Source organism: Grampus griseus (genome assembly GCF_964374135.1).
Source record: "Grampus griseus genome assembly, chromosome: X".
In the NCBI taxonomy this organism is placed as follows: Eukaryota; Metazoa; Chordata; class Mammalia; order Artiodactyla; family Delphinidae; genus Grampus; species Grampus griseus.
The window spans coordinates 40,961,985-40,986,488 of NC_138999.1; the positions used below are offsets into that span (position 1 = coordinate 40,961,985).

General features: G+C 39.5%; 1 protein-coding gene across 1 annotated transcript in view; it reads left to right on the forward strand.

Moving 5' to 3' along the window:
- Nucleotides 1–425: 425 nt before the first annotated feature.
- The window catches only part of RP2 (RP2 activator of ARL3 GTPase), a gene marked incomplete at its 5' end in the record, with an annotated part of 41,915 nt that continues 17,836 nt past the window's right edge, over nt 426–24,504 (forward strand). Inside the window, 3 exons of the mRNA XM_082681919.1 lie at nt 426–527; nt 18,243–18,908; nt 23,635–23,749. Of these exons, the coding sequence (XP_082538045.1) occupies nt 426–527; nt 18,243–18,908; nt 23,635–23,749 (883 nt within the window). The remainder of the gene's footprint in view (nt 528–18,242; nt 18,909–23,634; nt 23,750–24,504) is intronic.

The window sequence follows — 24,504 nt, forward strand, 5'->3', positions numbered from 1 at the left end:
GACAGCCCCGCTGAGTCCTAGGAGGGGCGGGGCAGGGTTGGGGGTGGTGGTGGCGGTGAGTGCATCTGGGCCGACCGGGCCCGCCCCTGGGGGCTGGCGCAGGAGCCGGGCGTGGATTGGCTGTGTGCGTAAGTCGGCCTCTCTTCATAGGCCGCGCAGGGCTGCTCGCGGGACTTGGATTGGCTCCCAGGGCGCTGAGCGGTCATTGGCTGCGGTGGGTCGTCAAGGCGACTGAGAGGAAAAAGAGAAGGGGTTTTGGGCCTGGCCGGCGAACCGAGGCTGTGGGCGGTTTGGCGGTTCCGCGGGGCGGTGTCCGGAGTGCTGCGGGACCCGGGACCCCGGGGTTCACGCCACAACTCCAGGAGGTGCCTGAGCCAGCGCACCGGCGAGGAGTAGTGGCTAGTGGGACCCCGCGGGCCGGGACCATGGGCTGCTGCTTCTCCAAGACGCGGAAGGCTGAGAAGGAGTCGCAGCCGGAGGGCGAGGAGGAGCGGCCGAAGCAGTACAGCTGGGACCAGCGCGAGAAGGTAACCAACGTCACGTAGTGGCTGGTCTCAGCCTTCCCGAGCCCGCTCGGCAAGGGTCCCCAGTGGCCGGGCAGCGCTGAGGGGGCGGACCCAGCAGCTGCCGCTCTTGCGCGCTCGCTCTCTCCCGCGAGTAGTTGAAGTCGGAGTGAATGACTTTTGGGAGAGCAGTGAAATTCAGCGTCAGAGAGGGCTCCACGGAGGGCGGTGCGGCGCTGGAAGGGGCCCTAGAGCTCATTGTCCAGGCAGATGGACACTTCGGGCTTTCCCTTCTCTGTGCACCCTGCCCTCCGGTCCAAGGATGGACTCCAGGGAAGGAAGGAGAACCCGGAATGCCCCAAATCTCACATCTCGTTTCACTCGCAGCTCCGAGCGGGGTTTTGTCCAGTCCTCGAGTTACACATGGAACTGATCTCATCTCTTTCGCGGCTTGTGTTCTTTCTGTGGTTGTCTTCTCTTTTGTCTGCCCTAGCCAGTAAATCTCTTTGGTGCCTCCTGATATATTCCACTGCTGAATTTTCTCAATGACGAAGTGGACCGTTTGACCTACAGCTTTGTATGACCTCCTCTTCCACTTACCCGAAAGGAATAATGAAAATGGAATCAGCCTTGGAATGTGTGTTAAGACCGTAAGATGAAAATAACCAGCATAAGCCAGGCAATATTTTACTGTTGCTTTCATGAATGAAAATGCCCTTAGTTTTACTTTTCTATATAGCCAGAAACGAAAAAGCTTTGAACACGTCCACTAGTCTTACACAAAGCGCACTTAGTCATAAATTTCATAATGCTTCCTCTTTCTACATAGTTCTCCATTTGTGTTTAGTAAAATACTTTGATCCATCAATTATTTTTCTCATCCAAAAGAAAATAAAGACTTTTAAATGAGTGTTATGAACAGTTAACTCCTTGCTTAATAAACATATCTGTATCCATGACTACTTTATAGTAAATGTCTTACTAATGTTTTGATTTCATAGACCATCCTACATGATTTCCAGTCCCCAGCAGAATGTATTCACATAAACTCGGTTCTCCAAGTGTCAGATTTTAAAAATTGGACGCTTTTTACAGACTCCTCAGCCCCATCTTTCTGCCCCTGTTTCACAGGGTTGCATGATCTTTTTATTAATTCTCTTTTATCCATACTTGATAGAAGCATTTTATAATGTAACAGTGGAAAATACTATATTTTCTGTCTGAAAACAACCCCTTTAAAAATTCTCCTGGACTATTAGAGAAAGAATTACCAGCTTACATTTTGAGACAGTGGAGATACCACATTTCCCAACATTGCTTTTTCTTTTGGGAATTTTTTCTTTTTCTTCTGGAATTACTAAGAATTCACTCTAGGGTACCTCTAATTTATGATAGCCTGCTAAATTTTATGTGATTTTAAAGATTTTTTTCTAGCTCCTTACCTCTCATGAGGTCAGTATGGGTAGTGCGCAAATGTTCTGTATTAGTCCAGTGATACTTTTACTGAGTTTAGCATGGTCTTGCTTGCTCCTAGAAGATTTTAATTGTACCTTAAAAAGAATGGGATGCAAATGCAGCCCAGAGAACATAAATGAGATACGTTGGATGTATATTAACAGAATGGTTTGTATTAAAAGTTTAGGTCTCTAATGTGATCATGGACTATAACATAAACAATTTTATATCAGACAATTGTTATATCAGACAATTGTTATATCAGACAATTACCATTCAACTTGTAAGACTTAGCTGTAAAAAAGAAAGTACAAAAAGAAAAAGAAAAGTGCATTGCCTGAAAAGTTTCCTTGCAACTTGGAAAAGTGGTGTTTAGATTTTTCCTTAGGTTGTGTAATCAGAGTATCTTTATTGAGAGGCACCCTCTGGGTTTTGGGTTTTGACTTGTGTAATTGGGTCAGTCTTAGGGGACTGAAGCTAGAAGAAATTGTCTCAATTAGAAAGAATGTTTGGGGACTCAGTGTTGTCATGACAACTGGTATACTGTAATCAACAGTGTAAGAAGCTCATTTTCTATTGCTGACTTGGAAAAAAAAGCTTATTGTACAATTACTACATTGCCATGATGAGAAATATTTTTGGATTGTAAGATCTGTGTTTAAATCATTTGGAAGGAAATGCTTTTATCCTTGTTATCTGTATGCTGCCTCCCATAACTAAGCAAATTATTCAATATATATGTTCTCAAACACCAAGGAAAACTCAAAATTATAAGAATTATTTTCCCTGCCCTTGAAGAGCTGACTGGCTTTTTTGAGTTAAAACAGGAAATATTTAAGTATCACGGGAAGATGAGTAGTATAGAAAAGTAGCTTTCATCTTCTAGTTATTCATACCAATACTCTTTCTAGACAATAGAAATGATGGCATAGGTATGAAAATTGTGATTTTGAGTATGGACAACACATCTGTGTCCATTCAGGTTCCTCAGTTATAAAATCAAACCTGGTAAAAATTTCTCTACTGTTTAATAAGGTAAAGGCCTGTCCTGAGGGTTAGACAGTACTGGTCACCTCTGAGGATAGAACTTGGGCCAGAGATTGGGCAGGACAGAACCAGTCTTAGTATAAGGCAGATCATAATTCCCAGAGTTGTTCTTCAGTGGAAAGGGTGGCTTTGTGAAGAACTGATCTCCATGTTGGTCAAAACATTGAGGCAGAGGTAGGATGGAGACCTACTAGGAAGAAGTGTCTGCATTGAGTAGGGGGCTAGATGCTGTTTTTAGCCTTTTAAGTACGTGAGGTATTCTAGTTATCCATTGTTGCATACCAAACCACCCCAAAACTTAATGGCATAGAATAATGGCAAGTACTTATTTTGCTCACAACTCTGCAATTTGTGTAGGGCTTAGTTAGGTTGGCTCTTTGCTTTATCTGGCATCAGCTGCAGCAGCTTGACTGGGGGTTGGAGGATCTGCTTTCAATATGACTTAATCACAGAGCTGGCTGGCAAGTTGATGCTGGCTTTTGGATGGAAGCTCAGCTGGGGCTAAGGGCCAGAGGCCTCTTCCTGTAGCCTGGGCTTCCCCACAGCGTGATGGCTGGGTTCCCAGGGCAAGTGTCCTAAGAGAGACTGGCAGAAGCTGCATGGCTTTTTCTAACTAGCCTCTTAAGTGATGTAGCATTACTTCTGCTATATTTTGTTGGTTGAGGCAATCACAGATGTCCACCTGCGTCCAAGGGGAGGGGACCTCTTGATGGGAGAAGTGTCAAACTTGTCGACATGTTTTAAATCCTTTACATAAAGTTGTTGCTGCTTAAAGGAAGTAACTAGTTCTTTGTTTATTCATTTTAAAATAGCTTTATTGAGATAAATTCATATGCCATACAGTTTACTAATTTAAAGTGTACAATTCAATAGTTTCAGCAAGTCCACAGGGTTATGTTACTATCACTATGATCTAATTTTAGAACTTTTTTATCCCTCACAAAAGAAACCCAGATCCATAAGTAGTTACTCCTCACTCCTCCTAGCCCCTAGAAACTACAGTTTTACTTTCTATCTCTATAGATTTGCTTATTTAGGACATTTATCAGTGGAATCATACAATATGTGGTCTTTTGTTACTTTCACTTAGTGTGTTTTTGAGATTCATCCATATTATAGCATATATCAGTAGTTTATTCCTTTTTATTGCTGAATGACATTAACAGAGTAGATATTTTATTTCATTTTATTTATAAATAAATTTTATTTTACTGTCCGTTTTGTTTATCCATTCATTAGTTGATGGACATTTGGCTTGTTTCCACTTTTTGGCCATTACAAATAATGCTGCTATGAATATTTGTGTACAAGCTTTTGTGTAGACATATGTTTTAATTTCTCTTCGATATATACTTAGGAGTGGAATTCCTGGGTCGTATAGTAACTCTGTGATTAACTTTGTGAGAATCTGCCTAACTGTTTTTCAAAGTGTCTGCACCATTTACATTTTCACCAGCAGTGTATGGGGGTTCCAATTTCTTCACTCATATAAAGTGGGAAAAGGGGAAAAGTGCATGGAGTGGAAAGTGTATGGGACTGGGGTTTTAATTTGCATTCTGCCCTGTACTATATCTCACTGGTCAAGTCATTTAGCTTTTCCATCCCTCAATTTCCTAAGATCCCTTCCAGTTCTTTAATTCTTTGAGCATCTTAAGAGAAGAGGTAAGCATCAGTAGAAGCATTCAGGCACATCTGAATGAACAGAGAGAATGGGATAGGATGTAAAATTAGATTAAAAATCAATTAGATGATATGAATTCTATTTTGTGGTTATATATTTAGCAACATGGTGTGTTATATAAATATAATACTTCACCTTCTCTTGTCATCAATGTATATAAGATCAAGGTACTGGTATTTGTTATTTTCACTCATGAAATTACCTTTCAGCTACATAGCTATGTTGCCTTGAAACTGACTTAACAATGTTTAAGTTTTAAATAATTGGTTATTTTAATTGAAGTGTAATTTACATAATGTAAAATTTACCCTTTTGAAGTGTACAGTTCTATGAGTTTTGACAGACAAATACAGTCATGTAACTATCACCATAATCAAGATATAGAACAGTACCATCATCCCCCACAAATTTCCTCATGCTCCTTTGTAGTCAACTCTGCCTCCAGCCTCTGATCTGTTTTTTATCCCTATAGTTTTATCTTTTTGAGAATGTCCTATAAATGGAATCATGTAGTAGGTAACCTTTTGAGTCTGGCTTCTTTCACTTAGCATGACACATTTAAGATTCATCCATGTTGTTGCATGTATCAGGAGTTCCTTTTTATTGCTGAGTAGTAGTCCATTTTATGGATTTACCACATTTGTTTATCCATTCACCAGTTGAAGGACATTTAGGTTGTTTACAAATTCTGGTAATTATGAATAAAACTACCATAAACATTTGCATACAGGTTTTTGAATAAACGTAAGCTTTCATTTCACTTGAGTGAATACCTAGGAGTAGGATTTCTGAGTCATATGGAAATTGTATATTAAACTTTATAAGAAAGTGCCAAACCCTTTTCCAAAGCAGCTGTGCTATTTTGCATTCCCGCCAGTAATGTATGAGAAATCCAGTTTCTCTGCATCCTCACCAGCACTTGGTATGGTCAGTTTTTAAAAAATTTTTAGCCATTCTAATAGGAGTGTAGTGGTATTTCATTGTGGCTTAATTTGCATTTCCCTAATGACTAATTATTTGTGGAGCATTTTTCCATGTACTTATTTGCCATCTGTATATTTTCTTTGGTGAAGTGCTTATTAAAACCTTTTGCTCATTTTTTTTTTACTGGGTTATTTGTTTTCTTATTATTGAGTTTTGAGAGTTTTTTATATATCCTGAATACAAGTCCCTTGTCATGTGTGTCTTGCAAATATTTTTTTCCCAAATAATGACTTGTCTTCTCTTAATAGTGTCTTTTTTTTAAAAAAAGATTCACATTTTATTTATTGTTTTTTTGCTACACAGCGTGCGGGATCTTAGCTCCCCAACCAGGGATCGAACCCACACCCCCTGCAGTGGAAACTCGGAGTCTTAACCACTGGACCGCCAGGGAAGTCCCTTAATAGTGTCTTTTGAAGAATAAAAGTTTTCAAAATTTAGATAAAAGTCCAATTTTCAATTTTTTCTTTTATGGATCATGTTTTTGGCTTCACATCTAGGAAATCTTTGCCTAACCAAGATTACAAACGTTTTCTCCTCTGTTTTCTTCTAGAAGTTTTAGACTTTTTGGTTTTATGTTTAGGTTCTATGATCCATTTTGAGTTAATTGTTAAATATGATACAAGGTATGGGAGATTCTTTATTTTATTTTTTACATATAGATGTCTAATTGTTCCAGCACCATTTGTTGAAAAGATTATCCTTTCTCTATTGAACTGCCTTTGCACCTTTGTCAATATATACATAAGTCTGTTTTTGAATTCTATTCCATTGATTTATTCACCTAGTAAACATTGGCTTCTGTTTGAATATGGTTGAATACGAAGAAGCAGCCAAGAGAATATACTTAGGAGCCAGACTGCCTAGGTCTGAGACTCAGCTCAAGCATTTACTATGTGACCTTGGGTAAGTTATTTACCCTCTGGGTGCCTCAATTTTCTCATCTGTAAAATAGAGATAATTATAGTATACAACCTTCATAGGGGTTTTTATGAGGATTGAGTGAAAGATTATAAAGCACTTAGAATGGTGCCTGGTGCCTGTATAGTGCTCCTTATACTCCTGAGTCTTATTTTGAACTTCTACCCAGACCAGATTTCCATTAAAACTAACAAATGCCATTATTTCATCTTAGGTTATCACTATGGAAGTTTAACTGTGGAGGTGAATTTTAATGAAAAATTTGCATAACTGCTCAGTGAAAGAATAAGATGTTCACTTTTATTTTCTGTTAGGAAAATAATACTTACCTTAGTTTATTAGCTATATCAGGTGAATTCCAACTCCTGAAATGTTTCTTTGATTTTTGAGAGTATATCCACTACCTTTCAAGGATTGTAGTTAGAAATATGACCTAAACTAAGCTCACTTCATAAGTGATTCTTGTGAAAAAGTAGTTTAAAAACTTCACCTTTCGTGTTTGTGATTTTGGGCACTTTGAGAACTAGCAACTTTTACAAAATTATTATGGTACTAAGCTTCAAGTTTTTTATTGTCACTTTTTGTTTTGAAGAGCTTTCAGGAATTGTTGAGAAAGTAAGTACAGCAATGTAAATCCTAAGTTTCTCCTTTGTAGATCATAATGATAGTCCAAATAATTTTATACTATAGAACTCTTTAGTTATAGGATTAATTTCACCCAGTGAACTACGAGAACTGAGGTGTCTAGATAAAATATGTAGAGTAGTAAATCACATTTAATTCCTCAGCATTGGCAGCAGTTATGGACTGAATGTTTGTGGTTCCCCACCACGCCCCACCCTGCAATCACCTCCAAATTCATATGTTGAAACCCTAACTCCCAGTGTGGTTCTGTTTGGAGATGGGGCCTGTAAGGAAGTAATTAAGATTAAATGAGGTCATGACGATGGGGCCTTGATCTGATAGGATTAGTGTCCTTATATGAAGAGGCATCAGAAAGCTTGCCATGCACCCACCCAGGAAAGACCATGTGAGGATAATTCAAGAAGGCAACCATCTGCAGGACAAGAAGAGAGGTATCACCAGAAGCCAACCACAATGGCACCTTGATTTTGTACTTCCCAGCCTCTAGAACTGTGAGAAATAAGTTTCTGTTGTTTAAGCTACCCAGTCTGTATTATTTTGTTATGGCAGCCAGTCTTGGTCTGTTCAGCCCATTGTAACAAGATACCATAGACTGGGTGGCTTAAACAACAGAAATTTATTTCTCACAGTTCTGGAGGCTGGGAAGTCCAAGATCAAGGTACCAACAGATCCAGTGTCTGGTGTCAGAGATAAATACAGCTGGACATTGGTTAAAGCAGTGAAAACAGATTTTTGTTCAGTAATTACTGACAGGGGAAGGAGCTGAGCTCCATTCTGATTTGTGCAGAGGTGACTTAAGCCATTTAAGGAAGAATGAGGGAGCGGGGAGAGCAGGGACTCAGTAGAGTCAGAGAAGTGAAAAATTACAAAGTTGGTCTGTGTAAATAAGATTAGGTCAGTCGTGTTAGCTGGCAATTTTATTTATTTATTTATTTATTTATTGCGGTATGCGGGCCTCTCACTGTTGTGGCCTCTCCCATTGCGGAGCACAGGCTCCGGACGCGCAGGCTCAGCGGCCATGTCTCACGGGCCCAGCCGCTCCGTGGCATGTGGGATCCTCCCGGACTGGGGCACGAACCTGTGTCCCCTGCATCGGCAGGCGGACTCTCAACCACTGCGCCACCAGGGAAGGCCCTAGCTGGCAATTTTAGAAGTTAGGATCTTATCCTCCCACAGAGACTGGTAAACAGAGGCCCTATCCTTCCTAATAATTACATTTCATAGGAATGGATCTCAGGTCCTTGAGAAGGACACTTCTCATTAGTAAGAGATACAGTCACAATTGTAAGCCCTTTTTAGTAAATGCTTTAAGACAGGGAGGTCAGTGGCCTATCATCAGATGTTGGCTAGAACAAATAGTAAAATTTCCTGCAGAGTTGAGCTTCCTCAGGCAGGCATTTTAATGGGGACCTGGGGTCATTCTAGGGACAAAGCCTTGTGCTAGTAGAAGCCATGCTAGAGTTTGGTCAAGTCTGTTAGTGCAGGGATTTGGACGGACTTGCAGTGTGCCAAGAGTTCTGCAGCTCTTACTGGTGAAAGCCTGCTTCCTACTTGTAGTCAGCCGCCTTCTTGCCATGTGCTCATGTGGCCTTTCCTTGGTGCCTGCCTGCATGGAGAGAGAGAGAGATCTCTTCTTACAAGGACACTAATCCCATCGTGAGGGCCCCTCCCTCATGACCTCATCTAAATCTAATTACCTCCAAAAGTCCCCACCTCCAAATGCCATCACATTGGGGGATTAGAGCTTCAACATATGAATTTTGAGAGGACACAAACATTCAGTCCATAACACAGCCCAAGCAGACTAAGACAGCAGCTCAGTAATTTTAAAGTTAAGAATAGATTTTCTTTCTGCATTTGCAACAGGTCTCAACTACAACTACTAATATAGTACTAATTATAATATATTATAATTAATATAGTTGAAATTTCTGTTTAATACTGTACACTTATAATATATATCATTTCCCATGCCAGAAAAATTAGCTGAATTCCTTTAAGTAAGAAGTATTAACTTTTATTTTTTATCTTTATCCGAACAGTGGTTTGTTTCCTATTTAATTCGGAGATAAATATGCTTGCAAACTTTTGAACTTGCTGTCTGTGTCTTAGGCAAAGATAATTTGGCCAGAATCTTGAAGCCCAAATCAATTCTCCAGGAAAATACCCACAAAATTTTATGTAAAATTTTTAAGGAGTTTCTGGTACAGTGAGAGAAACCATAAACTGAAGCTTGAAGATTCCCCTTGCTCATTGAGTTTGAGGCCTTGGTAGAGACAGGCCAACTCCTGGACTCCTTTTCCAAAAAACCTATTGGTGGCACTCTAGATCATCTCATTTCCACTGTGGGAGGTAGACTGGTGCTGAGAAGACAAGCTGAAGAAGATCAGAGAACGTTTTTTATCCTCCTTAAGGCCTAAAGCAGAACCAACTTAAACCACTCTTGCATGTTCCTGAGTCGATCAAGATCCCATTAGCCTACTCCATGACCACATTCCCATCCCCTTCCACTGGCTCTACCAAGTGGAAGGCAGCCTCAGCCTCCTTTTACTGCAGGTAGGGACAGAAGAGTATGTAAAATGGAGAGACCCAGGACTGACATTAAAAGGAGTGCCTCTGCCTGGCTTTGTGTATAATTATCTTCCTACTCAGAAGTTGGCCAACTTGAACAGTGACCTAAGTGAATGTCCCTAAAAATACATTTCAGAGTCTGTCTTCTTTGGGGATGAAGTAGAGAGATGGGGTGTGGAGAAGTGTATAATCATCAATCTCAGTTACGCTTCATATTTGTTTATTCAAGAGATACCTGGAGACCACCTACTTCTGGTTATACTCTGAGGTAATGAAGATTAAGTAGTTAAAATGGGTTCAATAAGTATGTGTGCAGGGCCTCTGTGGTGCCAGGCACTGTTCTAAGTGCTGGGGAAAACGGGTGAACAAAACAGATAATCCCTTCGCTCATGTAGTTTATGTTCTAATGGAGGGCAGCGGGGAGACTGACAATAAATACAGTTCATATATAGTGTGATAAAAAGAAGCTAAGTGCTTTGGAGAAAAATAAAGAAGGGTAAAGGGGTAATATTATTGGAGGAGGTGTTTCTGTTTTAAACAGATTGGTTATAGGATTCAAGTCCAAAGTTTTAGATACATAAGGGGATGCAGATTGGTATTTAATGTAATGTAGGTACTCAGAAAAAGGAGAGCAGGCTTCTGGTTGAGGGAACTGGAAAGCGTCACAGGAAAAGTGTGACAGGTGGGCAAGTATAAGAACTAGGAGAAAGCCTTCTGGGCAAAGGAGAATCAGAGGGCATAGATAAGTTACAGCAAGTGTGTCAGATCTACTGAAGAACAAAGTTCCCATAGCAGGGTGATAAGAGTTAGGACTAAAATGTGAGTTGATATCACATAGTAGTGACTTACATTGAAAGGTTTTCTAATGATGAACCATTTTTACACAACCTGCGACAAATCCAACTTGGTTGTGGTGCTTTCTCTTCTTCTAGGATTGATTTAATTGACAATTTTTTCAAAACATCTATAGGCATGAGTGAAATGGACCTAAAATTTTCTTTTGTTATGTCTTTGTTTTTCTTATTTCTTGCTGGACAGACTAGTAGCATGAATTAGGACTGTTGCTTCTTTTTCTATTGTCTTTAAAGGTTTGCATAAAACTGGGATGAATAAAACTAGAATCTGCTTATAAAACCATCAGAGTCTTGTGTTTTCTTTGTGGGAACACTTTAGCCACTGCTTCTATTTCTTTAGTAGTAATAGCTTTTTATTTAAGCTTTTAACTTCTTCTCAAATTCGCTGTGGTAAGTTATTTTTTAAAAGATGCATTCATTTCATGGACAAAATGTTTTTTAACTTGTTGGTATATAGTTGTTGTTTTTCTCTCTCTCTCTTTTTTTTTTTTGCGGTACGCGGGCCTCTCACTGTTGTGGCCTCTCCCGTTGTGGAGCACAGGCTCCAGACGCGCAGGCTCAGTGGCCATGGCTCACGGGCCCAGCCGCTCCGCGGCATGTGGGATCCTCCCAGACTGGGGCATGAACCCGTGTCCCCTGCATCAGCAGGCAGACCCTCAACCACTGCGCCACCAGGGAAGCCCAGTTAGGTTGTTTATTCGAGATGTTTCCTGTTTCTTAAGGTGGGCTTGTATTGGTATAAACTTCCCTCTTAGAACTGCTTTTGCTGAATCCCGTAGGTTTTGGGCCATCGTGTCTCCACTGTCATTTGTTTCTAGGTATTTTTTGATTTCCTCTTTGATTTCTTCAGTGATCACTTCGTTATTAAGTAGTGTATTGTTTAGCCTCCATGTGTTTGTATTTTTTACAGATCTTTTCCTGTAATTGGCATCTAGTCTCATAGTGTTGTGGTCGGAAAAGATGCTTGATACAATTTCAATTTTCTTAAATTTACCAAGGCTTCATTTGTTACCCAAGATATGATCTATCCTGGAGAATGTTCCATGAGCACTTGAGAAAAATGTGTATTCTGTTTTTGGATGGAGTGTCCTATAAATATCAATTATGTCCATCTTGTTTAATGTATCATTTAAAGCTTGTGTTTCCTTACTTAGTTTCATTTTGGATCATCTGTCCATTGGTGAAAGTGGGGTGTTAAAGTCCCCTACTGTGAATGTGTTACTGTCGATTTCCCCTTTTATGGCTGTTAGTATTTGCCTTATGTATTGAGGTGCATAAATATTTACAATTGTTATATCTTCTTCTTTGATCGATCCCTTGATCATTATGTACTGTCCTTCTTTGTCTCTTCTCATAGTCTTTATTTTAAAGTCTATTTTGTCTGATATGAGAATTGCTACTCCAGCTTTCTTTTGGTTTCCATTTGCATGGAATATCTTTTTCCATCCCCTTACTTTCAGTCTGTATGTGTCTCTAGGTCTGAAGTGGGTCTCTTGTAGACAGCATATATAAGGGTCTTGTTTTTGTATCCATTCAGCCAATCTGTGTCTTTTGGTGGGAGCATTTAGTCCATTTACATTTAAGGTAATTATCGATATGTATGTTCCTATTCCCATTTTCTAAATTGTTTTGGGTTCGTTATTGTAGGTCTTTTCCTTCTCCTGTGGTTCTTGCCTAGAGAAGTTCCTTTAGCATTTGTTCTAAAGCTGGTTTGGTGGTGCTGAACTCTCTCAGCTTTTGCTTGTCTGTTAAGGTTTTAATTTCTCCATCAAATCTGAATGAGATCCTTGCTGGGTAGTGTAATCTTGGTTGCAGGTTTTTCTCCTTCATCACTTTAAATATGTCCTGCCACTCCCTTCTGGTTTGCAGAGTTTCTGCTAAAAGATCAGCTGTTAACCTTATGAGGATTCCCTTGTGTGTTATTTGTTGTTTTTCCCTTGCTGCTTTTAATATGCTTTCTTTGTATTTAATTTTTGACAGTTTGATTAACATGTGTCTTGGCATATTCCTCCTTGGATTTATCCTGTATGGGACTCTCTGCACTTCCTGGACTTGATTAACTATTTCCTTTCCCATATTAGGGAAGTTTTCAAATATAATCTCTTCAAATATTTTCTCAGTCCCTTTCTTTTTCTCTTCTTCTTCTGGAACCCCTATATTTCGAATGTTGGTGCGTTTAATGTTGTCCCAGAGGTCTCTGAGACTGTCCTCAGTTCTTTTCATTCTTTCTTCTTTATTCTGCTCTGCAGTAGTTATTTCCACTATTTTATCTTCCAGGTCACTTATCCATTCTTCTGCCACAGTTATTCTGCTATTGATCCCATCTAGAGTATTTTTCATCTCATTTATTGTCTTGTTCACCGTTGTTTGTTTCATCTTTACTTCTTCGAGGTCCTTGTTAAATGTTTCTTGCATTTTGTCTATTCTATTTCCAAGATTTTGGGTCATCTTTACTATCATTATTCTGAATTCTTTTTCAGGTAGACTGCCTATTTCCTCTTCATTTGTTAGGTCTGGTGGGTTTTTATCTTGCTCCTTCATCTGCTGTGTGTTTTTCTGTTTTCTCATTTTGCTTATCTTACTGTGTTTGGGGTCTCCTTTTTGCAGGCTGCAGCTTCGTAGTTCCCGTTGTTTTTGGTGCCTGTCCCCAGTGGCTAAGGTTGGTTCAGTGGGTTGTGTAGGCTTCCTGGTGGAGGGGACTATTGCCTGTGTTCTGGTGGATGAGGCTGGATCTTGTCTCTCTGGTGGGCAGGTCCACGTCTGGTGGTGTGTTTTGGGGTGTCTCTGGACTTATTATGATTTTAGGCAGCCTCTCTGCTAATGGGTGGGGTTATGTTCCTCTTTTGCTAGATGTTTGGCATAAGGTGTCCAGCACTGTAGCTTGCTGATCCTTGAGTGAAGCTTGTGCTGCCATTGAGATGGAGATCTCTGGGAGATTTTCTCCATTTGATATTATGTGGAGCTGGGAGGTCTCTTGTTGGCCAGTGTCCTGAAGTTGGCTCTCACACCTCAGAGGCACAGCACTGATTCCTGGCTGCAGCACCAAGAGCCTTTCATCCACAAGGCTCAGAGTAAAAGGGAGAAAAAGTAGAGGGGAAGAATTAGTAGAAGTAGGAAGAAAGAAAGGAAGGAAGGAAGGGAGGAAGGAAGGAAGAAAGAAAGAAGAAAGGAAGGAAAGAAGGAAAGAAAGAAAGGAGGGAGGGAGGGAGGGACGGTGGGAGGAAGGAAGGAAGGAGGGAAGGAAGGAAAAAATAAAGAAAGAAGAGAAAGTAAAATAAAATAAAGTAAAATATAAAGTTATTAAAGTAAAAAATAATTATTAAAAAAAATTAAAAACAACAAAAAATGGACGGATAGATCCTTAGGACAAATGGTGGAAGCAAAGCTATACAGACAAAATCTCATACAGAAGCATACACATACACACTCACAAAAAGAGGAAAAGGGGAAAAAATCATAAATGTTGCTCTCAAAGTCCATCTCCTCAATCATCAAGTTGATTGTGGAGCTTTAATCCGCTGCTTCTGAGGCTGCTGGGAGAGATTTCCCTTTCTCTTGTTTGTTCTCACAGCTCCCAGGGGCTCAGCTTTGGATTTGGTCCCGCCTCTGCGTATAGGTCGCCGGAGGGCGTCTGTTTTTCACTCAGAAAGGACGGGGTTAAAGGAGCTGCTGATTCGGGTGCTCTGGCATACTCGGGCCGGGGGGAGGGAGGGGCACAGAGTGCTGGGCGAGCCTGCGGCGTCAGAGGCCGGCGTGCGTTCTCCCGGGGAAGTTGTTCCTGGATCCCGGGAACCTGGTAGTGGCGGGCTGCACAGACTCCCCGGAAGGGGGGTGTGGATAGTGACCTGTGCTCGCACACAGGCTTCTTGGTGGTGGCAGCAGCAGCCTTAGCGTCTCCTGCCCGTCTCTGGGGTCCGCGCTTTTAGCCGCGGCTCGCGCCCGTCTCTGGAGCTCCTTTAAGCAGCGCTCTTAATCCCCTCTCCTCACGCACCAGGAAACAAAGAGGGAAGAAAAAGTCTCTTGCATCTTCGGCAGCTCCAGACCTTTTCCCGGACTTCCTCTTGGCTAGCCGTGGTGCACTAACCCCTTCAGGCTCTGTTCACGCCGCCAACCCCAGTCCTCTCCTGGCGCTCCGACCAAAGCCCGAGCCTCAGCTCCCAGCCCCGCCCGCCCAGGCGGATGAGCAGACAAGCCTCTCGGGCTGGTGAGTGCTGGTCGGCACCGATCCTCTGTGTGGGAATCTCCCTGCTTTGCCCTCCGCACCCCTTTTGCTGTGCTCTCTTCCGCGGCCCCGAAGCTTCCCCCCTCCGCCACCCGCAGTCTCCGCCCGTGAAGGGGCTCCTAGTGTGTGGAAACCTTTCCTCCTTCACAGCTCCCTCCCACTGGTGCAGGTCCCGTCCCTATTCTTTTGTCTCTGTTTTTTCTTTTTTTCTTTTGCCCTACCCAGGTACGTGGGGAGTTTCTTGCCTTTGGGGAGGTCTGAGGTCTTCTGACAGCATTCAGTAGGTGTTCTGTAGGAGTTATTCCACGTGTAGATGTATTTCTGGTGTATCTGTGGGGAGGAAAGTGATCTCTGCGTCTTACTCTTCCACCATCTTCCCCTCGTCCAGCACTGTGTTTTTAAAATTTTCAAATAGACAATGATTCTTTAAAGTATCTTTTGTTATTAACTTCTAATTTAGTTGCATCTTGGTCGCATATAATAATCTGTAACTTATCTAATATTTAAAATTTGTTGAGGCTTTCTTTATGATCTAGTACTAGTACATGATTTTTTAAAAAATCCTTCAATGTGTGCTTGAGAAAAAATGTGAGTATACTCTGCTAGTTGTGTGCAGAACTCAAACTTATTCATTGTGTGGTTTGATCTCCTAGATCCTTGTTGATTTTTTTTTTTTTTGGTTCACTTGACCAATCAATACTTGAGAAGCAGCATTAGAAGAAACTCCTTAGATTTTAAGTTGCCAGTTCTGAGGATTTGGAGAGGTCCTGAACCACTGTCAAAATTAATCCCCACCCATTTTTCTCAGCTCTTCGCCAGCACAGGGTTTCTGCCCTGACCGGAATTTGCTCCCAGGGAAATCTGGACCAGAGGTCTGAGTCCTAGCAGGTGTATGGGAAGCATTGTTGTCTCAAGATTTGGGAAGGGGAGAAGCAATAGAAGAAATCTGAGTTTCCTTTTCTGTTTTCTGTTCCCACACCCACCACAGGGGTGTCTCATAGTTTCCCCTTTTCTTGGTGTTTTTCTTACTTGGTCCATTTGAGATTGATCTTGGATAATTGGGAGCCAGCCACTATGCTAGTTCAGTATCTTGATAGAGCCCAAACTGGAACACTGTACCTTTATATATGTGTGTCACCTGTAAAATCCTAGAAATGGAATAGCTTGAACACCTCTTCCCACATTAAACCTGTGCTGCCTCTTATATTTTCTTTTTTTTTTTTTTTTTTGGTGTGTGGCACTACCAACATCCAATCACATAAACCAGAGCAGTGTTTCTTCAAACCTGTGGGTGGGATAATAGAAAATATTTGGGGTTTAACACAAAATAAGGGTAAGTATTATTTTGTGAAACTTTTCTTTCATTGGTATGTGTACATGTACAAATACTCATAAATACGTGTACTGGGCTGTGCTGGAGAATGTACTAATGTGAATTGTAGTCAAAAAGGTTGAAAAATACTGGACTAGATAACTAGGAATCATTTTTGACCCATCCTTCTGCCTTACCTCCTACAGCCATTGAATTACTAAATCGTCTGATTCTCCTTCCTCAGTATTTCTCAAATTCATTCCATCTTCCTCTTCCCTGCTAACCACTGCTCTAGTTCCAGCCCTTTCTGGATGACTGCAACTGCCTCTCCGATCCACACGCCACTTGTCATTATTCTTACCAGAACAATCTTCCTAAAATGTAAATTTTGCTTATTTAAATCATTCTGTGGTACCCCTTTGTCCACGGAGAACTTCCAAGCTTCATAATATGGCCTCTGCCTACCTCTCCAGCTTCATTTGCTCCCATTGCAGTATCACTGGTAACACCAAACCACATTCACTTTTCCTCACACTCCCTGAAGAGTTTTATTTTATTTCATTCTTTCACTTTTGCCTGATATGGGAAGGGAGGATCCTTTACTACTACCCCTTTTACCTGGTGAACTTCAGCTATTCATTCTCACTTTGCACAGGAAGTCTTACACCCCTACCTCCCCTGCGCCTGGTGTCCCTCCTCTGTATTTCCAGAATATTCTGAGCATCTCTCATTACACAGCCAGGTGGTTTTAAAATCATTTGTTTAGGTTAGTGTTCACTTTTTTTACGGAAAGAGTTGGTCATATTCATTTTGGTGCTTAAAACAATGTCTGGCTCCTATTGGGTGTTCAAATGGCTGAATGGCTGAATGAAGATCTAGAAAGTTAAAGTGCCTTTTTCATTCATGTTGCTCATAGGTGACAAAATTGAGACTAGAAAACTGTAACATCTATATTTTTGATCACTCTGCTACAGTTACTATTGATGACTGTACTAACTGTGTCTTTTATTGCTCATGCTACAGACCAATACTACTTCTAGTACATTGTGTAAAACTGATGAGTACAACATTTGTTGTGTAATACTGAATAAGTCACTTTAAGCTAGTTTGCTAACGATTAAGATGATTAAATTATCCTTTGTAAATAATCAAGTTTTTGTGTACCATACCTATGGGAGCCTGTTTCTGGTACATGAATAGTTTTGTATGAAATTTAATATTCACAAAGAGGTTAAGACAGTGCAAGTAGATTTAAAAGTAATTTAGAAAAATCAAAATGGTCTTTTAATGACTATATTTTGAGAGGTCAGCTAAAATTTAAAAAATAATGTAACAGATTCCAGACACACTGTGTAAAAGATTCTGTGAGCTTTAGTTTAAAATGCCTAAAGATGGAAATGGTGAAATTTGAAAATTTTACATTGTAGGAGTAGCTCAGTAAATGTTTAAATCAAATTTGTAGATGCAAATTCTGACATATAGTGATTCTTGGGCCTTCAGGTGCTTCCATTTTCTGTAGCATATTGCAGAAATCAGTCAGGGTTTAGAAACTAAGACCTAGGCATCAATTTATGGAAAGATACAGAAACATATTCCTATCTGGGTGTATTTCCAAGTTCAGAAGTTTTAAAGACGCAGAAGTTTTTTAAAAGTGAAACATCAGAAAAAGAAAAGGCTGAAAGCTGAAATATTCCTTAATATCATCCAGTATGCTGTGTGTATGTATGAGAATTTCCCCAATTGTTTCCAAAATGTACTTTTACAGTTGATATGTTAAAACAGGATCCAACAATGTCCACACATCATTTGGTTGGTATGTCCTGAGTCTTTCTTTATCTATAACAGTTTCCTCTCCCTTTCTTCCCCTCATGCCTTTTATGTATTTATTTAAAAAAAGTTTTTTGTCGTGCTCATTTTCTTATTATGTCGCAAAGTCAGTAAGAGTTGGAACATTATTTTAGCAATAAAAATCGTTCCTGACTCCCAATAGACAATTAATGTTTGCTGAATAATGTCAATAATACTCAAGGTCTGTGTTTTGTTCCTGCAGGTTGATCCGAAAGACTACATGTTCAGTGGACTGAAGGATGAAACAGTAGGTCGCTTACCTGGGAAAGTGGCAGGACAACAGTTTCTCATTCAAGACTGTGAGAACTGTAACATCTATATTTTTGATCACTCTGCTACAGTTACTATTGATGACTGTACTAACTGTGTCATTTTTCTGGGACCGGTGAAAGGCAGTGTGTTTTTCCGGAATTGCAGAGATTGCAAGTGTGCATTAGCCTGCCAACAGTTTCGTGTGCGGGATTGTAGAAAGCTGGAAGTCTTTTTGTGCTGTGCCACTCAGCCCATTATTGAGTCTTCCACGAATATCAAGTTTGGCTGTTTTCAATGGTACTACCCTGAATTAGCTTTCCAGTTCAAAGATGCAGGGCTCAGTATCTTCAATAATACCTGGAGTAACATTCATGACTTTACACCTGTGTCAGGAGAACTCAATTGGAGCCTTCTTCCAGAAGATGCTGTCATTCAGGACCATGTTCCTCTACCTACTACTGAAGAGCTCAAAGCTGTCCGCCTTTCCACAGAAGCCAGTAGAAGTATCGTTCCAGTGTCCCGGGGTCAGAGACAGAAGAACAGTGATGAGTCATGCTTAGTGGTATTATTTGCTGGTGATTATACTATCGCAAATGCCAGGAAATTAATTGATGAGGTAAGGAGAAGAGAGAGAAGAGAAACAGACATACACCTACATAGAAACACACCACTTTCTGGAGAGCGTCCATTCTTTTCAAATTGGCTATTAGAAATACAGGCAATCCTTAAATTATAGTCCTCTGCCCCCTACAGATTTATCTGCAAGCTAGTTGCTTAGGCCTCAAATACTTTCCCAAAGAAACTTTTTAAAAACAATTCAATTCAGGAAGCATCTGTTAAGCACTCATTATGTGCAGGTTACTCTGTCACCATCTTTCATTGATTATAGGATGCACCTTTGTTTTCCACAGTTTTGCTTCTCTGAAATGCATCTTACAATTGATGGCAGTTTAGAGCTGATGAAATATATGCTGGGAGTGGAGATAAATAGACAAAATTCTCTACCCTCAAAGAACTTCCATTCTTTATCATAACTGATTTCCATGGGAGCTCACAAAAGTAGTACTGCAAAGTAAAGCGTGACCTTTTATAATTATTTAGTGGGGAAATTTATTTGGAGTTTTTAACTGTTTAAGGTGTGGGGAAGGCATTTAGGCATACAACTTTTGGAGCCCGTTTTGGCTGAGAGCAACCTCCACATTACTTTCCTTTGCCTTATTGCCATGAAGAGGAAGTTGGTGTGAAACAATGAGGTGGCAGCTGCGACAGCAGAGATTGTGGACTCATGAGCAGGGGCTTTTAGTGCTTTCAGGAGTAGAGAAGGGTTCTTTGGGTAGCAGCTTTCACTTGAAAAATAAATGGGGATGTGGAGGTTAGGGGCTCCAGAAGCAGCAGTTCCTCCAGTGGGGAGGCAGCAGTAGGATGTATTGATTAGTCATTAATCAGGCTTTCTTCAGAAAGAGTCTGTTTGAATTTAAAAATCAAACTTCCAGAAATGGAGAGGTGAATGGAAAACTCTCTTTGAATGGATTTTTTTTTAAGTTGTAACACTTCTGTCAAAAGGAACGGTTTTAGAAAAAAAAAAAAAACTAGAAAAATGACCACCTCTCTGTAGCTTATACATTCTACAATGTAGAAAACCCATGTCTGAAATCCACAAAGTATATCTGAGGTCCAGTTTTAAAAACAACAGAAGCCAAGTATAATCTTAAGACTTTGATATTTTCTTTCTTGATTATGCCAATCTGATAAAAATGTGCTATGGATCTGGTGAGATATAGAAAAAGTGCTCTGGCCTTTGAGCTATCTAATCACATGTTAATCCAACATCTGAGAGGTAAACATTTTCATTATACTGTATGGTGATTTTTTAAAAAATCTACATACAGTTTTCAAGAGAGGTAATTATTCAGGTTAAACTCCTTTTTGGTAGATAATGAGGAGAGGACATAAAGAATGTACAGTATGTTTAAAGAAAAAAGCCGTCAAAACAAACACTGTCATTCTTCATGAGTCATCAGATGTCCTTAACCTTTTAACTTTTGATATCTGTTGTACAAAATGGCACCGTTGTGTGCACTTTTTGCAATATGACCAGGAAGAGTGATGTTCTTTAGATGTCCTTCTGGATTACAAAATAATTTAAATAAAAATCCAGCAATAACAGTAACAAAAATGATGACAATAATAATAGCTAGCAGTTAATATAGTGTTTATTATACGTCAGGTGACTGTTGTACAGTATTTAAGTGAATTAACTCACTTAATTCAGGAATAACCTATGAAGTAGGTGCCATTGTTTCTCTTTATACAGATAAGAAAAATGAGCCACAGAGAAGGTAAGTAACTTGCAAAAGGTCACTTGCTGGTAAGTAGCAGAGCCATGATTTAAATCCAGGCAGTTTGGCTTTGTAGGCCATAGTCTTAACCCTTAAGCATGATGCTATTATGCTGCCTCAGTGGTAAAGGAAGGTTGATAAATGCCTGGTGGAGCTGGAATGTGACCAAAAGTGTGTGGAGGCAAGGCAGATACTACCCTCCAGCCTAGAAGGAAAAACCCTGGGACTTTTTGGCTAGAGTTATCCTGACTAATTCTGAAATCACAGAATTAAGAGAACAAAAAGAAGAAAATGCTAAGTACATGTGAAGAGGGTATCACAGCGTGCTGAAAGACCGGTAAGTTACATATCAAGAGAGCGATTACATATTTTTTAAAAAGTGAAGCTCAAGTTCCCTGGAAAATATGTGTAGAAGCTAGTTAATGCTGAGACAGAAAAAAATGAAACTTGAGTCTTTTCTCGTATCATAACACAAATGTCTTAGAACAGCTTAGACTGGAACTGTGATTGCTAACTCTGGTTTTGTTAAATCCTAGGAGTAGCACAGAATTTTGTTTCATAGTGTTTTCATAAATTAAACATATCATAATGATTTTTTAAGGTAGGAAGTGTAAAACTTGAGAGAGTAGGAAGTCCAGAAAAACTGGGTAAACCAGAAAGTACATTCCATAGGAGTCAAGAGAAGTTACTAGGCCTCAGTTTTCTTACCTAAAGATCAGATTTCTTGCTGCCTCTTAACTATATCACAGATAAGCACAGGATAAATTAAAGTATTTGGAATTGTTTGGAAGTATTGTATAACTTAAAGTTGTATAACTTATTGTATATTAACATATACGTGTATACATGTATATGTATATATACATGTATATTAATATATAACTTATTGTATATTAAAGTTGGGTAGTTACCTCTATTTTCAAGTCTTTAAAAGTAGGGGCTTCCCTGGTGGCGCAGTGGTTGGGAGTCCGCCTGCTGATGCAGGGGACACGCGTTCATGCCCCGGTCCGGGAAGGTCTCACATGCTGCGGGGCAGCTGGGCCCGTGAGCCATGGCCGCTGGGCCTGCGCGTCCAGAGCCTGTGCTCCGCAACGGGAGAGGCCACAGCAGTGAGAGGCCCGCGTACCGCAAAAAGAAAAAAAAAGCTTAAAAGTAGAAGAATTTTCATGAAAAAGAGTCTCTTCACATGTCTGCAGTGAAATATCAAAGTAAATATACTAGTTTCATAGTTCATTGTTTTTAGGTAACAGTGTTTTGAATTAATCATCTTACTTTTGTCAGTTTATGTGTCTGACTATAAAATGAGAGGTATTGAGCAGTCTAGAGAATTAGAAACAGATGTGGGATTGTTTCTGATAATTTAAGTAACTTTGCAGTCATTATCTGGCAGTGATGTTTATGTAATTTTCTGCTACATTTTTATGGATGTTTCTCTTTTTCTGAGGCAGCATTGAGGGCTCTGGAAAAGGATTTGAGTTTGAATCCAATTTGATGAAATGGTATGGAATAACGTAGCCATAGAATGAAATACTATCAACCATTAAAACTGATTTTGTAGTAGAATAGTTGGAAAATGTTCACAACCAAGTAAGTGAAAATTTGTAGAATATTACGTATCTGTTTTTTTTTTAAAGTAGGTAAGTCTGGAGAGTTATATATACTAAAATGTTGACAGTTGTGGTTCTTTTTAGGAAGTGGATTAGGAGCAGGGTTTTCTTTTCTTGTTCGTAGCCCTATGGATTTTACATAAAACATGTATTATTTCTGTAATGGAGGAAAACGAAAACCGGAAGGGTAAAAAGAAGTATGCCAGGACTTCCCTGGTGGTCCAGTGGTTAGGACTCCGCGCTTCCACTGCAGGGGCCACGAGTTCCATCCCTGGTTAGGGGAACTAAGACTAAGATCCCACAAGCCACACAGCGTGGCCAAAAAAAAGGAAGTATACCTATATAGCAGTGGCATCTTTGAGTGGTAGCACTTTGGTTGATATTTCTTTGTTTCTGTTTTTTATTTTTTAAATGTTTTAAAAAAATAAATGTCCTGTATTGAGCCTATTTGTTACTTTTATAATTAAAAACTCAATAGGCTTTAATTGGTTGAATTGCTTTGCATTTTTAAAAAATACTTTCATAATTATTTTAAAAATTAATGTATACTCATTGTAGAGAACTGTAGAAATAAGAGTAGAAATAAGTTTAAAAATCATCCATAATGTGCTGTACCTTGAATTGTCTTCGTAGGAATAATTTTAATTTATTTAGTCTGTAATCAGTTTAATTGGGTTCACGTCACAGCTCTGTCCCTTAATAGTTGTGTGACCATGGGCAGATTTCTTAACCACTCTGTGCTTTAGTTTCTCATCTGTAAAATGAGAGTAATAATAATACCTGCCTCGTGAGAGGATTAAACGTGTTTTACATGTAGAACACATAAAACTGCCTGGCACGTAGTAAGTACTCCATAAATGTATTCTAGCGTTATTGTGCTATACTATATAAATTTGAATCATGCTTTTTAAAATTAACAGTATTATATAAGCTTTCTCCCTTTTATCATTTGTTATATTTAACAAACTATGGTATTTTATCTTGTGAATGTACCATACTTTAGTTAATGATTCTCCTCTCACTGGACAGTGTCACCAAACTAAAGCTTCTGTTAGTTTCAGTCAACAAAATTTTTTTAATAAAGTTTAAAATTTTGAGGGCTAATTTACATTTATTTGACCCTTAATTGTAACAGTAGGCAGTACTAATTCTTTTTTTTTTAACATCTTTATTGGAGTGGCAGTACTAATCCTTAATCAGAACCACCCATCTGGAAGAAAGAATCTTGTGTATGTGAAAACTTGTTTATAGAAAACACTCTGAATTAATTACAGTTATAACTAAAACAAAAATCAGAGCACTGTGTTACATTTTATACAGAAAAATTGTAGAATAGGAAAATATTGTTTTAGTCTCAGGTCATTTTAAAATGTAAATGAAATTTTATTTCCCACAGCTGGTTGGTAAAGGCTTTTTCCTGGTTCAGACAAAGGAGGTATCAATGAAAGCTGAAGATGCTCAAAGGGTTTTTCGGGAAAAAGCACCTGACTTCCTTCCTCTTCTGAACAAAGGTACCTTCTGGATGATTGGTATACTTTTGTGGTTTTTCCCTTGACCTGCTGATTTGATTTACTCTTGCCTTTAGTATTTCTCTTACATTGTCTTCTCTTTGTCATTTGTTTTATGTTTTTCCTATTACTATTCAGAAATGTCAAAATTTCACATCATTCGAAAAGCCATATGTAATCACCTAGAAATTAGGCATTAGGTTTTTTTTTCCCTGTTCTGTCACCTTCGTTCTTGAAAGTCACATTTTATTATTTTAAATTATTTTATTATTATTATTGTACTATAGTGAGTGAGCATTTCCTTCTCCCTGCCCAGAGTTACAAAGCACTTGATAAGGATTCTTTCTGCCTTCAGTGTGCTTTGACCATACTGGAAAAGGAATAAGAAATATAAATAAAACAGTATACTATTCTGTGTATTTAACATGATCTGATTAAGTTGTCAGATACTGGAAATATGTCTACAAACAGAGGAACTAGAGTTCCTGTGCCCTCCTGAAGTGTTGCTATTTGCCTCTATGTATTCTAGAAGACAGAGTACCGTTCATCTATTACGGCAGGGACATTTTTTGCTCTAGGCTCATCAGGCTTTTCTTGACTGGCCTGAGCAAATATATATGGTAATAGGTAATGCTGATTGGATATACCCTAGAAGGAAGGCACATCTGCATTTACATGCTCTTTATGTATAAATAAGTTGTAATAAACTGCAAAAACCTGTATGAAAATATTGGAGGATTGTTAGGATAACTTTAATA